Here is an 18,874-nt window from a genome sequence, read left to right as displayed (position 1 = left end):
AATGGAAAGCATGGAGGAAGTCGAGGAATTTTTCAAAGTCAAAGGACGCCGCTTCCAATGTACTTTTATCTTAAATCCATAATCCGTTATTGTTAAACGGGTAAACGTGTCGGCTGCCGTTAACCGTGATTGAGAAACCAGAGTTGCTTGAAAAATCGACAGTTTTTACGGCTCAAAAAACTCACGTTTGATTGGCTACAGTAGTACCGTTGCAATATTCCTGGAAAAAAAGTGGAAAATTACATTTGCGTCAATAATTTAAACTGCTAAAATCAACAATAAAACTAGTTTCTTTTCTTTTAAGAATTCACGGTTATTTATTATTTTTACTGACAGTATCCCGTTTCCTCCTTGAACAATTAAGACTATATTACGCTATTACCGTATTTTTCGCACTATAAGGCGCAACTAAAAGACAATTTTCGCAATAAGTGTGCCTATATATGGACCAATATTGGTTCATCATTGTATGAAATTCCCTTTAGCGCCATCTTGTGGATGCCTATCACAACCCTTGACCACTACTAATACTACTACTACAACTACTACAGCTTCATCTAGTGTATGTGCAACACCTAACCCTACTACTACTACCACCACCATAACCACCTTAGAGGAGACTCGTGAAAGGCAGGCTACATCTTGGACCGGTCGCCAGGCCAAGGCTGTCCCTTGCGAAGACAGAAAAACGGTACTCGGACGTTTGGTCGCCGGATGTTTGGTCGCCCGGACGTTTGGTCGCCCGGACGTTTGGTCGCCCGGACGTTTGGCCGCCCGGACGTTTGGTCGCCCGGACGTTTGGCCGCCCGGACGTTTGGCCGCCCGGACGTTTGGTCGCCCGGACGTTTGGTCGCCCAGACGTTTGGTCGCCCGGACGTTTGGTCGCCCGGGTGAATATCATTTTGAGAGCTGGTTTCAACAGTAAACTCTCTGTCATGTTGTCAAACGTTCTGCGACCAAACGTCCGGGCAACCAAACCTCCGGGCGACCAAACGTCCGGGCGACCAAACATCCGGGCGACCAAACGTCCTGTCACGCAGAAAACCAACCATTCAAACTGGAAATTAAGACGTGAGGAAAGACGGCCATTTTTCAAACAAGGGACAATGGGTCAAAATGTCAAAATGGATCGGATGCCTCTTGCCTGCAATAGAAGCTAATGAGCTAATATCCCCCAAAAAGTAAAACAATAAATACTTTTAAAAAAAGACCTTTTTACCCGATTCCACTCAATCAATTCCGATCCAATTTCCGTCCCCAACTCCACGGACTCAAAATTTTACCCACGTACCACACTTTGCGAACCACTGATGTGGAAGATATTCCCCCATCCATCACGCATACTTGAACTTGGAACCTCCTGACTCCGAGGCCAAACTGCTGCCCACAACACCACCAAAAAAAATCAATTCACCCAACTATTCCGTCCGTCACCCTTCTCGCTCATTCGGGTAACAGGTGAACCATCTGATTTTGTCTTCCCCGACCAAGCAAGCCTCATTCCAACGCGCACCTCTCCACATTTTCCATCCATCGATAGCACCAACGATCACGTTCAGTCGCCGGGAAGATAGCCAATCACGTTCTGGCGCCAGCAACCTGCCAAAATGTCCCGAAAATAAACGGAGCCATTTAAGGTCACGGTGGGGAGAACATCAAACGGAATTAGCATCGCCGCTGCCGCGCGGCGCACGTTGAAAATGACCTTATCGCGGGCATACGTGGAGAATTAAAAAGGCAGCGCGCTCCGTGCACCTCATCGGCATCCGGTCCAGATGTTGCTACGGTCCATCCCAAAATAATCCCGGGGTACATCCATCGATCGCATTCGTCCTCAGCAGAAGCGCATCTTCTTCTTCTTCTTCTTCTTCTGCTGCTGCCAGTCCTCCTCCGGATGTTCGAGCGCTCAGCAGCCGGCCGCAGCCAAAATTAATCCCGGCGAGCGGCGCGGCGATGGAAGCCGAGGAAGAGGGGGATGGGGGGCGGGTTTGGGGGGGCCAAGCCACGGATGCGGAGAGACGACAGCCATCGGGAGGAGAAGAAAGGGGGAGAGGGAGGAGGGGAGCGAGATGAGACGCGAGTCATGAGACGCCGCGGTCTGGTAGCGCCGCCAGTGGGATGGTTCTGGTACTGCACTCCCAATTTGACTCGAATTCCTCAGCTAAATTTCTTCTCCAAAGAGGAATAATAGTGGTTAATCATGGAGAAGGATTCCTTAAAAAAAGATTAAAATGATAATAGCGTGTGGTGAAATTAAAAGTGAAACGCGAACGGCACTAAAGTTGTCTTTTGTGGACAATTTTTATGACCTTTATAGCACAAAGTGTTTTGCCCCATGTTCATTTGCCCCGCCCACAGACAAAAATTACTAGAAGCATTGATTCATTCATTTTCTGAACCGCTTTATCCACACTAGGGTCGCAGGGGGTGCCGGAGCCTATCCCAGCTGACTTCAGCCACCATGTGTAGGACACCCTGAATTGGTGGCCAGCCAATCACAAGGCACAAGGAGACAAACCGACCATTCATGCTCTCAGTCGTACCTAGAGACAATTTAGCTAACAATTAGCCTAGCATGTATGTTTTTGGAGTGTGGGAGGAAACCCAGGAGTACCCGGAGAAAATCCACGCTGGCCCGGGGAGAACATGCAAACTCCACAGAGGTGGACCAACCTGGATTCGAGCCCAGGACCCCAGAGCCATGAGTCCGAAGCGCTAATCACTCAACCACTGGGCCGCCTAATAGAATCATAATTTTAATAAAAAGTACAAAAACAAAATTGGACCCGTAATGCAAAAATATGCAATCGGGACGTCCCAACTTTTTACGTTTTACGCGTTATAAGGAGATGTTCCCAATCAGAAATCCTGAAATTTTCAGAGGATCGGAATCGGGTTAAAAAAAAAAAAGCTCGGGTTTTTAAAATTGAAACATTTTTTAACTCCTTAGCTGTCAAGGACCGTGTGCGGTCGATTGGTCGCCGGTCTTTTGGTCGGCGTCTTTTGGTCGCCGGTCTTTTGGTCGCGGTCTTTTGGTCGCGGTCTTTTGGTCGCCCCGACCGCGACAACGGGCGACCAAAAGATCGGCGACCAAAAGACCGGCGACCAAAAGACCGGCGACCAATCGACCGGCGACCAATCGACCGTGTACCCCAAGTGTGAGATAGTGAGAACCATGCAACCGATTTTGACTGGGCGGGTCGGCAGCGAATTCTGTTCACTTTCTACGGACGTGAATGAGTTAAGATAATGATAGAGGTCCAATTCATTTAAACTGGCTGCGGATGCTCATCTTTCAGTGCCATTGACGTCCAGCGCCGTCAAAAATAAACAGGTCCGGCCCAAACGGCCCACAAACCCAACGGAGTTGGACAACCCTGACGTCAACAAACACGGGGAAGTCATAAAAATAAAAATAGGCATTGGCGTCCACACTATATGGCGACCGGTACTTTGCGGACGAGCGCTTCCGGGGAGGTTTTATAGCACGGCACGACGAGAGGGGAAATCGATGACAGGCGCGATCCATCACAAAGTCATCAAGGCAGACGGCAATGGGCTCGGCTCGCCTTCTGCTCACCGGAGCGGCGCTCCTGACGACCGATCGTCACTCAATTGACCCGCCGCTTTAATCCAAAAGGTTTTAGGCGGTGGACTTTATTCAAATCTTTCCGTCCATGAATTTTTGGAATCGCGCTGAATACGATGGCAACATTTTTTTTCTTCTTTTTCCATTAAGCCCCCCCCCCCAAATACTAAATATTACTACAAATTTTATTTTTATTTATTTAAATCTGTCGCGGCCTGCAAAGCAGGAGTAAAATTAAAGGAGTGCCAATGGGAGGCCCTTCACAACACCAGTCAAAAGCTGGCACAAAGCCGTTTGTTTTGTGAGCAGGTAAAATTGGTAACTGTCTGTTGCTTAGCAACACACAGGAAGTGGCTTTGTTTACTTGGCACTTGATCTGCTTTCCGCGGAGTAGCCGCACAGTCACGCCGTGAACTATTAATGTTTTTTTGTCCGCCCCATTAGCGTGAGTGAAACACGCCAACTGTTTGTACGGGAACAACGAGAATTTGGAGTCAAAATTACTCTCTACATAATGGGATTTTACCAAAACATTCATGGTTGATGGCGTGAAGCGTCCAATCCAATTTGATAGACAGGACAACGTTTTGTTGACACGAAGGTCGCTAGGGCTTCTACTACTACTACAACAAATACTACGACGACTAAGACCACACTACTACTACTACTACTACAACAAATACCACGACGACTAAGACCACACTACTACTACTACAACAAATACTACGACGACTAAGACCACACTACTACTACTACTACAACAAATACTACGACGACTAAGACCACACTACTACTACAACAAATACTACGACGACTAAGACCACACTACTACTACTACAACAAATACTACGACGACTAAGACCACACTACTACTACTACTACTACAAATACTACGACGACTAAGACCACACTACTACAAATACTACGACGACTAAGACCACACTACTACTACTACGACGACTAAGACCACACTACTACGACGACGACGACTGAGACCACACTACTACTACGACGACGACTAAGACCACACTACTACTACGACGACGACTGAGACCATACTACTACTACGACGACTAAGACCACACTACTACTACTACTAGTACTACGACGACTAAGACCACACTACTACGACGACTAAGACCACACTACTACTACTACTAGTACTACGACGACTAAGACCACACTACTACTACGACGACGACTGAGACCATACTACTACTACGACGACTAAGACCACACTACTACTACTGAGACCACACTACTACTACTACTGAGACCACACTACTACTACTGAGACCACACTACTACTACTACTACTACTACTGAGACCACACTACTCCTACTACTAAGACCACACTACTCCAACCACTGAGACCACACTACTCCTACTACTGAGACCACACTACTCCTACTACTAAGACCACACTACTCCTACTACTAAGACCACACTACTCCTACTACTAAGACCACACTACTCCTACTACTACTACTACTAAGACCACATTACTACTACTACTACTACTACCACTACTAAGACCACACTACTACTACTACAACCACCACTAAGACCACACTACTACTACTGCTACTACGACTACTACTACGACTACAACCACCCTCTCGGCCCCCAAAATGTATTGGCTTCCAATAGGGCAGCACATGAGTAATGTGTTCTGTCAAAGTAGGACTTTAGTTGTGGTGGTCTCCCAAAGGAACACAGCAGGAGCTTCCCTTCCATTTCTATTGGGATTTACACAAATACGACAGTAGCAAGTGAACCTACCGTGAACTCCGCCATTGTTACGTTCTTTCCTCACAAGTGTGAGCGTCCCCGTCCCTTAAGGCCGTCCCCCCTCCGGATTTGCATATTCCGCTCTTCATTTAACAGCCACCGTTTTTATCATTAATGTTGCTTTTAACTCCTTTTTATATATAAATCCGTATGTAGAATTGAGGTCTGACCGTTTTTTTCCTCCTTCACTGTAGCTTTTTTCATGCATTCTAATTTGTTTTTCATTCACGACAAGAGTGAATCTACAAAAGCGCATTGGCATAAATATTAAATTAAAATTGGGATAATTTGGAGTTAGTCCAGTCGAGTTATGTGCTTTTTAAGTTCTTTTTCACAGCAGTCACGCAAAACAATAAACAGTGGGACATTTAAGTAGAGTAAAGGGGTAAAAGTTTGTTGTTTTTAATAATCAAGAAAAGGAAGGACTAATGTTTTTAGTTGAAACTATTACTACTGTAATAATTGTGATTTAAAAAAATCAAAATATCATTTGTGGCATCTGAGGAAGTCTTTTTTTTTTTTTTACACAGTGCACTTTTCATTACATTTTTTTTGTTGGAATGTGAGTATCATCATGGCACAGATGCCAGTCAGAAATTCCGTGTTTTATGCCAACTAATAATTTAGCGAGTTAGTTATTTGGCAAAGAAGACACGCTTTAGAAGCCAAAAGTGGGGATTCCTCCGTTAAGTTTCCTAAATTACGTTCAACTTAAATGCACATCTACACAGCCTGATGTTTAGCCAAAAAAAAAAAAAGTTAAAAAATGAATTTGGTTACAAGAAGGCATCTGGTTTAGTCATTGCGTGTGTGTTTTTAGGTTTGTGTAAATAAAACTGCGATGCTTTTAAGCTAACAATAGTAACAGAGCAGAGTAATATTTGTAAACAGAGCATTTCTTGAAAGGAGGGTACCAGCATACAAATATGATTTATCTTTTTTTTTTACTGAAGTAAAACATGAGCATCAGCAAAACATAAACACACAACAACAACAACAAACATTTCTTTTCAAACAAATTCTCTTTCCTGTACTTATCAAACTGAACTATGTTCTTGCCAAATTCCTCCCGTTTTCTAGTCGAATTTTACACTTTAGTCCGTCAATCCCGAAAAATCACCAGAGTCGGTCGTCTAGGGTTGCCGTAGCAACGGCAGCAAGCCAATTATCCTTAAAACAAACCCGAGCAAATTGGGATCGGCGAGCCTACGAGCTGCTACGGCGAGGTCAAATGACAACACGCTGTTTTCCAAAGGACACATTCGTCTGACTACACCGTGGTTGGGGGGAGTTTAAACATACGGGCCCGTTAAGGGGGTCCGACGGGCACTCTGTAGCTCATTCACACTGCACGCACAGAATCAAATTTGTGAGTTAAATCAAATTGAATTGAATACTTTTATTGTCATTATACAAGTATAATGAGATTAAAAGCTTCACCACCAAGTGCACCAATAAAAACAACAAACATACAAATAATCAATAAATAATCAGTAAACAAGTCATAAATCATAAATAAGTAGTCAACACATGTACATAGATAGATACATATATACACATATGTGTATGTTTATGTATATTTATATATATATATGTATGTATATGTATATAGAGAGATTTCAGCAATTTTATTAATTAATTAATTTATTTATTTATTAACTTATTTATTACCTATTTATTTATGTCTAAAATGTATTTTACTGTGTCTGTATTATCACCCTCTTGCTACTGTGACAATGAAATTTCCCGAATACGGGATGAATAAAGTTATCTAATCTAATCTAATCTAACAAGATCTTGTGTGATCAAATGAGTGCATTATTGCACTTTAATCAATTTCCTATCCGCAATCACATTTGTTTTTTCGCCTTAAAATGCCCCAAAACCAACAAACAGTCACCTGGAAATGCCTACAAATCTGCAAAAAGCGACTTGCGAACCCCAAAATTCCCCCCAAAATCAATCGGAAACTATTTAGAATTTCCTTAAAGTGACCTTTAAGTACCCTAAAATGACAAGGAAGTGACGCAAAATTAACTCAATGCCTGCCATTGACAACGACAGACAGACTTTAACGACCAATCAGTTCGTTTGTTCGTTCACCCCTCCCAGTCAAAATGGACGGGATGTCAAAAATAAAATAAATAAAATGAGGTCTCGTTGTCCTGAACGTGGCCCGCCGACCAAACTGAGTTTGACACCCGGTCACTAAAGCCTTTTTTGCTAATTAGTTGCAACATGCCCACTTTATTTCCCAGAAGGCCGAGGGTGAAGTTCAACGGTGGCGCCGCGTCCTTTCGCTAACTTGAATCCACCGGCGTCTAAAGTGTAAACAAGCCTGTGGCGAGGCTGCGGGTGCGCGTGCAAACACACACATACACGGCACACACCGAGGACAGAAATGTGCGTGAAAATACACCCGCAAATACTGCATTAAAAATGTGGAAACCTTCAGGGGGCATTTACAAATGTCCTTATTTTTTTAAGCCAAACCATTTTTCCCCTCTCAATAAAACTAAAAGCAACAACAGTCCAACAAATCGTCTGTAGTTTACCAGACTACTAAATACGCATTCTACAGTAAGATCTCAGCTTTTGCTGTTTTTTTTAAAACAATTAGCTCTCATTTTGACGTCTTTTTTTTAAACAATTAGCTCTCATTTTGACGTCTTTTTTTTTAAAAACAATTAGCTCTCATTTTAACGTCTTTTTTTAACAATTAACTCTCATTTTGACGCCTTTTTTTAACTTAAAATTGGCAAAAATAAGCCGTGAATTCAAGTCACGCGCTCCCTTGTGAGTATTACTGAAAATCACAATTGATTCCAACCAAAAATGCGCATAAATCTGAGCCGAAAGAGCGCACACAAAAGCGGAAAGTCGATGACGCACTGTTTTTTTTTTGTCGTTTGTCAAAACTTTTCACTCAATCGTTGAATCGTTTCGGCGAAAGCGGCATCACTGAGGCTTTGTTGGGTTTTTTTAAACTGAATGGAAGGATGAAGCTGACAAAAAATAGTTTGATTTTATTGGCGTGCTTTTCTGGGAAAAAAGGAGCAGGCGATGGACAGCTTTTTTGTGCGTCACGGCTTGTCTTTTTAACTGAAAATGAGCAATGATTTTGTCTATTTAGACTCAAATTGCGTGAAAATCTGAAGAAATAACAATAGAAGAACATGAAAAAAATGGATGAAGCCATTTGATTTCTGCTCACTTCTGCTATAAAGTTGGATATTTGTAAAAATATGTTTTTTTAAGCCAAAAGACAAAAACGAGGATTTCATACTGGTGAAAAATACGGAGATTAGACAGAGAGGGTTTTAAAAGTATTTTCTTTACGTTCAGACGGACGGAACCACTCCCCCCCCCCAAAAAAAGGGGGTCCAAACCCCCATTTCAATGACTTGTGAGTGTCCTCTGCTGGTGAGAATCATTAAACGCATAAATGGAGCGAGTGCCCCGCTTTCCAAATCAATATTCATCTAATAACGCTTCCCTAAATACAGCACTCCAAAGCAGAAATTGGGATAAATAAAAGTCATCATTTGTGCTGACGTCAAAGTCTGCGTCGACCAGACAAAAAGTGCCCAAAACAAAACAACACTACTAAAACAAAACTAATGACATCGTCTTCCTCCGTCTCTTTCCAATTTATCGCAGCCACAAATGATGAGATTAATCAAAATGAACACATATATACATACATATGTATATATATGTGTGTGTGTGTATGTGTGTATACATACATACATACATATATATATACATATATATATATATATATATATATATATATATATATATATATATATATATATATATATATATATATATGTGTATATATATATATATATATACACACACACACATATATATATATATGTATGTATGTATGTATGTATGTATGTATGTATGTATGTATGTATGTGTGTGTACATGTGTGTATGTATATATACACATACATACACACACACATATACACATACATATATACACATATACACACATACATACACACACACACACACACACACACACACATACACACACACACACACTCATACACATACACACACACACACACACACATACACACACACACATACACACACACATACACACACACATACACACACACATACACACACACATATACACACATACACACACACATATACACACATTCACACACACATATACACACATATACACACATTCACACACACATATACACACACATATATACACACACCTACATAACATATACATACATTCAATCATTCATTCAGTTCCCGAACTGCTTATCCTCGCAAGGGTCGTGAAGTGGGGGTGCTGGAGCCTATCTCAGCTAACTACAGATACGACCCCAGAACTGTGAGGCCAACATGCAAACCACTTCCATACCGCTTTGCCCTATGTAGTACATCCATAATTACTCAATACATTACAACACTACTTCCCTCAGTACTTTACATTAAGTTAATAGCCATTTGGAAAGCACAAGACACGCACGGCCATCCCAGCTGCGTCGACCCAATTCAGTCGGACCTCGGCCTGGCGGTCTCAGATTCTGGGCTCGATCCCTCGGGCCGAGCCGCGACGCTTGGATTTATTTCTTTTTTTTTTGTGGCAAAATCAAATCATAGCTGGTGGGTTATTAATACCGGGAGAGGGACGGAGTGTTCCGCACTGATTCTCTTGGGGTGAGTCGCCTTCACCGGAGTGAAAGGAGGAGGCGGGAGGGGTGAGGAAAGGGGAAAGGTGGCCTCCCTTCTCTCCCATCTGTCCATCTACCAGGCCTTGGAAAGATATGAAAAGCCGTTTGAACCTTAAGCTCACATCCTTGATATCCAGCTCAATGTTCATTGGCTGCTGCCTGACGTCCTCGCGACTAAGACAAACAGACGATTGGTCGTTGGTCTCCTGCCTGCATTGTTGGAATAAATGACAACTATGTCATCCTTTTCCAGATTGATGATCAACTATGTGCCCACGGCCAATTTGTCATGGAGAGTCATTGCAGATGGTGAATTCAATTGAATTTAATGCTTTTATGTACAATGGGATTTAAAGCTACACCATGAAGTGCACAAATAGTTCATCAATAAATAATAATAATAAATAAATGCTACAAATCCTGGCTATTTTGACATCTAAAGAACACTTAACAACATTTCTTGAGGGGGAAAGTGGCTATTTTTGCTCATTTCAAAACTGAAACATTAGCTTTTTTTAATAGTCAATCAATACAATAAGAAGAAAAACCCAAATAAAAAGAATTTAAATGGTATATCTACATACACATACTAACTACTGTACTGCACAATTTTGATGACCAGAATAGAAAGGCAAGATCCTTTTTAAATGAAAGGCCTGAATCTGAATAACAAAAACCCCAAATAGCCAAGATTGTATTTATAATAGTGTGTGAACATTTTCATAACAAAGAGACAGGTGGCTCTTTTGCCTGAATTTACGTGGAATTAAACCTCATCTACAAAAAAACGGCGGAAAGCCCTCCGACCGTAGTTGGGCCACCCCTCTTTTGCGTCCAATTTTGCCATGTTAAAATGAATTCTTTTATCCGTCTCCGACGTACAGATAAGCATCGGCAGTGTTAAAAATATCCCGGGTGGCGTAACATTCTCGCTCTCGCTCTCGCCGGCTCCTTCGCACCATCTCCATCTGTAGCGTACTGGTGGAATGTATACATTCAGCCAATCGGAGTGCAGGAGACAAAGGACAACCAATTGTAGCTATGGGCAATTTAGCATGTTCGACCAGCTAGCTTCAACCAGAATACCCAAAGAAAACCCACACAAGACCAGGGAGACTAACACACAAACTCCACACATTGAGGACCGACCTGGGATCGAACCCGCGAGCCCAGAACTGCGAGGCCGACGCGCTAACCACTTGACCGGCAGTGAAATATAATGAATTGCAAATATTTGAGATCGGACTATATGGGGGGAAATGATTGGGATCCTTTTCTGTCAAGTCATGTGTTTTTTGATTGGATACACAAGTTTTAGCCTTGACACTCGTAGATTTATTTTATATTTAGCGCCTTAATCATAATCGGTCCATTTCCGCAAGGCCGGCGTTAGATTGCGTGAAACATACGACACACACACACGAGCTGTTGTGCTCAAGGACATCAAAGTAGCATTTTGGCAAAGAAAAACTTCATTTAAGTCCCCGATTTGGCCTAATATAAATATTCTAGTTCATTTAGTCAATGGGTTTGGAGGTGTTGTATTTTTTTTAAATGTTATATAATCATAAGAAGGGTTGTCAATAGTACTGAAAAGTACTCAGAGGGAAATTTTGTATATTTTGACGGCAAAACAGAATTTTAGCTGTTAGCTAATTGGCGGCCATTTACGGCGCCAGACGTCCAATTCATTGTGACTGGGAGGGGCTGTCAAAAATAATGACCACTGATGGAGAAATTGAAAGAGTTGATATCAAATTTTGAGGGATGGAAAATGATAAAGCATTTTTTGGGAGTAGGGAAATCGTATTTACCGGACTATAAGTCACACTTTTTCATATTTGGGTTGGGCCTGCGACTTAAATATTCATTTTTTTTAACCTGACCACCGACAGCCTGTTATGTTTTTTTAGGTTATGCCTGTTATGTTGGTATATTTTATTTTTTTAGGATTTAGTTATCTGACAAACTGTTATGTAAACAAATGCCCATTTAGACAGTTAATCATTTTATGATTGTGACTTGGTTTCTGATCAAATAAAAAATTCCCCTCCCAAAAGTGCAACTTATATACAATACTTCTTCATTGGGAATTCTTTAGCTAGCGCGACTTATACTCAGGTGCGACTTGGTCGGAAAAATACGGCATTTTGCGGAATTTTGCTTTTCCTGAATTTCCTGAGCCGATCCAGGATGGCGAGGTCACGCTAGAAGAAGATCACCGATGTCGTGATGAGGCCATTCCCAAAGACGTCGCCAGGGAGGAGAAAATGTAGCGGTGTGAGAAAGATATGCATTAGCATTTAACCCCTTGTTGCGCCGCAGGCCTGTCAACAGCTCCAAGTGGATAATCAATCAGATGGAGGCGAGCGTCGCAAACAGCTCGGGAAGGCAAATCCTCGCCCGGCTCCAAAAATAACCGGGCCGCGTGTTTGATTTGCGCTTTTCTGGTGTCCCAGAAAACAAGACGCTGTCGGAATGTTGCTTTCATGCTGCAGTAGAGGAAACATCTTCGCCGCCGTCCACACTAAAACGTACTTTTATGTCGCGTTTGCACGCATCAGACAAAACAACGGGAATTGTCGTTATTGAGTGACAGTCAAGAAGGAAGTTGGTGTCAACGTGGTTGCAGTTGTGTGAAGGTTGAAGGGCTTCAAAGTTTACACGTAAAGTACACCATGTATTTCTTTTCCTGGCTTTAATATTTGTCAACCAAATGACACATGAAATGAGTTGCAAAATGTTTTCCCCGTTCTGAAAATTCCTCACTTTGCGCAAAACTATTCAAGTCAACAACACGTTCCAAATAGTTTCTTTTGTAATTGTTCTGATCAACTTGGGAGCTATTTTTTTGGGAAATATTTTTTCTAAATTTCCCATGACAGAGCTTCCAAATTATGATTATACATATTTCACCTGAGTACCAATCCGAAACTATGGCAATTTAGGAAAGCAGATTCAAATGAAAAATAATTCCATCCTTCAGACATTAGCAAGAGTGGAAATTCATCCGTCACTTCGCTTAAAATTGCTACATTTTCAAAAACGATACGTCGATTTTCGCCCGAAATCGCTTGGGGGAACCTAAACCTGACCCTCCCACCCCATTGACGGCAACAGACGTCCAATCCAAGCGAGCAATCATTGCCGAATTGGCCATCCACGGCACCGAAACGGACTCAGTGTTGGCGAGCGAGTTTTTCATTTTATTTCTTTTTTTTTCCATTCTGGCAGTGTTTGTTTGTTACATTTGGGATTTCTCTGCTTCAAGCCACATTAACTACAGCAAAAACAATCAATAAGAGCCAATCCCTTGGCTAATTACACATCTTTACGAGTCTGGCAGTCCATCTTTCCACACAAAAAAAAAGTCAGTCAGTGTCTGTTCAACCCCCCCAAAAAATACCATCATATTCATCCATCCACCCGAAGGCAGGGACACGCCCCCTCCGGACTCCGCTCCCCACAAACGCGGTTCCTACTACTACAATTACTACTACTACTACTGGATCCGGGGTCCTGGAACCCACGGAGAAAGACCCAGTTAGCATCCGTTCTTTTTGCTTTAAACTCCCCCCAAAAGGCGGAAATGAGCCCAAAAAAATCGCACACATCACGTCAATTGGAGTAAATATACGCGGTGGCTAGCGGCTGGCTTACCTTGTTTGACACATTTGAAGCGAACCGGGTCCTTGCAGTGCTTAATGACGGCCAGCGCGTCCCGGCTGGTGAGGCCGGCCACGGGCATGTCGTTGACCTCCAGCAGCAGCTCGTCTTCGGCCAGCTTGCCGCTGTGGACGAGCCCCTTGGCCGTTTTCACCTCGCCCAAGTAGGGGAACTGGCCCAGCTCGGCGCCCCCCTTCAGCTCGAAGCCCAGGTCGCCGTCCTTGCCGCGGCCGAGGACCGCTTCGTGGACTTTGTTGGTCCAGTGGTTCTTTTTCTTCAGGCTTTTCGACATGGTTGCGAGGGGCGGGCGGGGTGGGGGGACTCGGTTGCTTTCTCGCTGGCTCGCTTGACTGGCTACCAGCGACACCGGCGCCTCATGGCCGCCTCAGCGCGACTCGCCGCAGCTGGGCGAGATGGCCTAATCACGGCTGCAGCTGCGTCCGCTGCGCGAGGCGACGAGTCGACCGAGAGAGAGAGAGAGAGAGAGAGGGAGGAAAAAAAGAGAGTGAGAGAGAGAGGGAGAAAGAGAGAGAGAGAGAGGCCGCCGCACGTCACGCCGATTCGGGCTGGCGAGAGGGGGGAAAAACGACTCCACGGTCCACTTACAAGCACAAGACGCAGGAGACAAACACTGGAGCGTAACCCGGATGTGAAAGCCGAAGGAGGGGAGAGATGAATGGTTCTGGTTCGGTCGTCGGAAGAGGGGAGGGGAGGGGAGTGGAGCGGAGGGATGAGGAGCCGAACGGAGCCGAGCCGAGCCGAAAAAAGCCGAGGGGAGGGGATATAGAACACTCCCACCGTTCGGATTGCCAGGGGCGCCTCTTCCACTCCGGCCCCGAAGGGGTGGGGGGGAACCCAAAAAAAACACCACTTTTGGGTTTTTTTTTTTTACATTGTTTTTCTGATCACCAAATTCTTTTGTCATATTCACTTATTATTGATGCCTATTGAAAAGTTGACACTTAAGACCCACATGACAAGGGACTATTTTTTTGGTCATTAAAAAAAATGCAATAATTATTTATTTTGAACAATCTGCTTATCTTCACAAGAGTCGCAGGGGGGCGCTGGAGCCTAACCCAGACAATTGTGATGTTATTATTAATCATTGTTGTTGTTTTTTCCCATATTTCTAATTCCATATTTTTAAATACATGTAATGAGAATGATTAAGAAATAAAATATACACTTTATTATAAATATGCATACAATATACATGTGGTTGCCAGTCATTAGCGGACAATTGCGATTTTTTTATTATTAATCATTGCTTCCCGACAGTGCTTGTCATGTTTACTCGAGCTCTATTTACACAACAAATTCCAACGTCAACATCAGGATGCACACCAAAATAGCAAAGCCTTTTGTAGGCATGACTTTTTAATGGCGACCTCTCTTGTGTGGCCTAAGTAAGGGTTGCATGTAATATTTATTGCACGGGCCAAGAGATGCAATCCATTTTTTTTCCTATTTGGGTGTTAACCTTAATATCAGCTTTCTCGCACGTTTTTACTCAAATGGTTGAAATTAGCAATCAATGATGCAATTATGGAGCGAGTGGTTAGCGCGTTGGCCTCACAGCTCTGGGGTCCTGGGTTCAAATCCAGGTTGGTCCTCTTGTGTGGAGTTTGAATGTTCTTCCCGGGCCTGCGTGGGTTTTCTCTGGGTACTCCGATTTCCTCCCACACTCCAAAAACATGCATGATGGGCTGATTGGATACTCTAAATTGCCCCTAGGTGAATGGTTGTTTGTCTCCTTGTGCCCTGCGATTGGCTGCCCACCAATGACGGAGCTCCTTTCATTCCGTGAAGATTCGAACGATAACATGAGATCAGAAGATGAGAAGCAATCAGCTGTCGGAGCTCAAACATGCCGCGTCTAAATTTGGAGTCGCTTCGAACCGTTCGCTGGCATTTTTTTGACAGGACGCACAGCAGACAGCCAGTTTAAAGTGTTGGGGCGACCAGTCTCAAACACATGTAGAAATCAGCAATTCTAGTACTTCATCAGTCGTTTAAATGACATCAGCATGTTGTTTAGTGCATTGTGGGATTCAGGAAGTGTGGATATTAAAGGCATTGTGGTATTGGTCCTTGTTAAAATGGACTAGAAATTTGGTACACGGTCGATTGGTCGCCGGTCTTTTGGTCGCCGATCTTTTGGTCGCCAGTCTTTTGGTCGCCCGGAAGGTAAGTGATAATTACCATTTAAATCGTTGTTCAAATTCCCTAAATACAAACTGTGAATGACTATTTAGTGATCCTTAATGCCCTAGTAATTATTAGGCTAAAGAAAAGCTCAAAATTTCCCGGACTTTTATTGTTTTTTGTTGGAGAACTTGTTAAGACCCTGACTGACTTGACTAGCTTCTTAAAGGGACAACGCATGTACATACAAACTCTTCTACACTCACACGTTCGCTCAGTGAAACTGCTCATGGCCATTGTTGGCTTTTATTGATGCGTAGACCGTGTTGTCTTGTTTTACCTTGTTTTGTCGCCGGTCTTTTGGTCGCCCGTTGTTGCGGTCAGGGCGACCAAAAGAACGGCGACCAAAAGACCGGCGACCAATCGACCGCACACGAGAAATTTCCGGTTGAGCATAAGGTGGACTGCAAAAGCCCCTTCTTGCAAGTTTTTTAATATTGCTTTGTGTCATCTTTGGAAAGTAATGAGTTTGGCCGTCTGCTCACACAGCAGGGGAATCGCAAATAGAGCTTACACAGATTTAGCGCCTAGTTTCGTGCACCCGCACGCTTGCCCAGGGGTGCACGCCCAAGTTGTTTTCTGCTGTGGCTTCTCTGTCACATAGAAAAACTGTGGGTTAGGGTTGGAAAAAGCCAATAAAGGCAGTAAATATATATATATATACATATATATATATATATATATATATATATATATATATATATAAAAAAAAATTTTTTTTTTAAATGTATCAGAATTTCATCACTATAAGGCGCACCTTCAATGAAAGGCCTACCGTAAAATTTGTTTCAGATATAAAGTGCAAAGATTATAAGACACAGTCGTAATAGTGGTGGTGGTGGTGGTAGTAGGGATTTTTATACATCCACTAGGTGGCGCTGTAGTAGTAGTAATGGAAGTAGTGGTTGTTTTATATCAACTAGATGGTGCTAAAGGGAATTTCATACAAGGATTACCCGATATTCTTTCATAGCACTGCCGGCTTTTCAGAAAATTACTTTAGCTTATAGTGCGGAAAATACGGTACTTATTTTTAAGTATGGACTCGTTAGCTGCCATTGACAGTAATAGACATCCAATCCATTCAGATATGGAAGGCTGGCAGTTCAAAATTGGGTAGGTAGAGGTTTTGGGTAGTTTTTTTTCTTTTTCTTAATCCTGTTTTCCTAAAGTGTCTTAATATTTGCCATACATGATAAGTGAGGCCTTTTTTGGGAGTGCTTGAAGTCAAAGCCTTTTTTTCTGAGGCCAGTAGCTCTGTGAAGCGCATCATTATCATCATCCTTTTCTTCTTCTTAAATCGTACCTTGGCTTTGAGAAAAGTCATACGCACACGTTTTGATCTGCCTGGCAGGAATTATAGGATTAGCATAATGATTGTGCATTTAGCTTTATACATAACACAATGCTGCCCTAAAAATAGGCCCCTTTTTTAATGCCTGATCACTGCACTTAAACCAAGGCCACATGCCAGACCCAACTGGTACCACCGTGACCCGTTTCTTTGATTATTTTCTCTTACCTGGGACATATGGAAAAATAAATGGACCAATTGTCAACTCATTAATCCTATGCAGAGGATAAAGTAACACAGTTGTCTTTTAATTAATTAGCAGAGACTATTTACTAACCCTCATCTAAGTGTGCATTGCTGGAATTCATAACAAGGGAGTGGTATTTCCTTATGTAAATGTGTGGCATTTTATAATGGTAAATTGTTATGTTTTATTGTGCCACTGGAGGGAGACATTGTGTCATTCGTTAATTGTGTAAACGTTATAATTTTCAATGTACAAAAAATGAAAAGGCATTTTCAATATTCACTTGTCGCAGTTTGGTTTACTTGGGTTTTGGGTTGGGGGCTAAACTGATTGGATTAAAGATGCTGTTACCATGACAACCAGGGGCAGAATAAGCCCTTGTCACGCAGCCAAAATAACATATCTTTGAGTGGTAATCAAACTTTATTTAATTAACTAATATGTTAACTGAAAAATGTTATACAGTGTATTTTACAGGGGATAAAGACCTTTTAAAAAATGGGGTACATTAAATATAGTGTAATTAACCTTTAAAAGTTAATGCTTTCTGAAGGAATACTTTTTAAAGTGCAGGGCCTTTTTAATTGCTATTAAATATATATTTTTTAAAAATCTTGCACTTTAAACCTACTATTTTATGACTACCATTACCCAAAGTATTCCAATCAATTTTACCTTGTTAGCAAGGTTTTATTAACTGCGGCCAAAATGGGCTCAGTAAGCTCATGGTTTATTTTTTTTTCTGATTGCCATGGACTTTTATTGTTTAAGGTCAGACTTGAGGCCCCAAGTGGAAAATGTCCAACGAGCCAGACAGACTTGCCATTGTTTCATTGTCTGATGTGAATTTGGGCATTCAGCCTCTTATGAAAGACCAGCAAAAAAATACAAAATCATGATTGATTGAATCTTTCGCCACTTGGATTAAAGGGGGAAACAAAACTAATTTAAATGAACATTTTGGGGGGGGGAGTGGTTAATTCCGTTACGGCACATTCATTAAATGGCCATAACATTACGTTTTCATTTTAAATGTATTAAAAATACGCTGCAAAGCAATCATTTATACAGTTATAAACAAAACGAGCTGTTGCAAACCATTTGCAGCAGTCCTTTAAAACTAAGCAAAAACGGGAGAGATCCAAAAGGTAACTGAGGGGTTTCCAGCAGTCTTACAGACCTGAGCTCTAGCACCCCACTGCTGCTGGTTTTCCATCACCCAAATGAAAAAAAAAAAAAACGATGCAAAAAAATAAACAAAAACTGTCATTGTAACCCCAAACGGATGAACACTTGGAAATCCCAGCATCCTCGAACGCAACTCGATTAACCTGAAATGCTCCCTTGGCCTATTTTTTTCC

At 42.3% G+C, this 18,874-nt stretch overlaps 1 protein-coding gene across 7 annotated transcripts in view; it reads right to left on the bottom strand.

Moving 5' to 3' along the window:
• The window catches only part of magi2b (membrane associated guanylate kinase, WW and PDZ domain containing 2b), a 99,992-nt gene extending 85,490 nt beyond the window's left edge, over positions 1 to 14,502 (bottom strand). For 6 of the 7 annotated variants that reach the window (XM_077597432.1, XM_077597427.1, XM_077597429.1 and 3 more), the window contains exons 1-2: positions 14,371 to 14,502; positions 13,759 to 14,207 (exon numbers count right to left, since the gene is read on the bottom strand). In XM_077597432.1, the coding sequence (XP_077453558.1) occupies positions 13,759 to 14,056 (298 nt within the window). In that variant the 5' untranslated portion in view covers positions 14,057 to 14,207; positions 14,371 to 14,502. Of the gene's footprint in view, positions 1 to 1,755; positions 1,968 to 13,758; positions 14,208 to 14,370 lie in introns of those variants that run through there. The other variant, XM_077597431.1, reaches the window with a different exon arrangement.
• Positions 14,503 to 18,874: the final 4,372 nt, after the last annotated feature.

This window comes from Stigmatopora argus, chromosome 3 (assembly GCF_051989625.1).
Source record: "Stigmatopora argus isolate UIUO_Sarg chromosome 3, RoL_Sarg_1.0, whole genome shotgun sequence".
Taxonomy (NCBI): domain Eukaryota; kingdom Metazoa; phylum Chordata; class Actinopteri; order Syngnathiformes; family Syngnathidae; genus Stigmatopora; species Stigmatopora argus.
The sequence above is the reverse complement of the archived record's forward strand: the minus strand, read 5'-3'. Positions and strand labels throughout refer to the sequence as shown.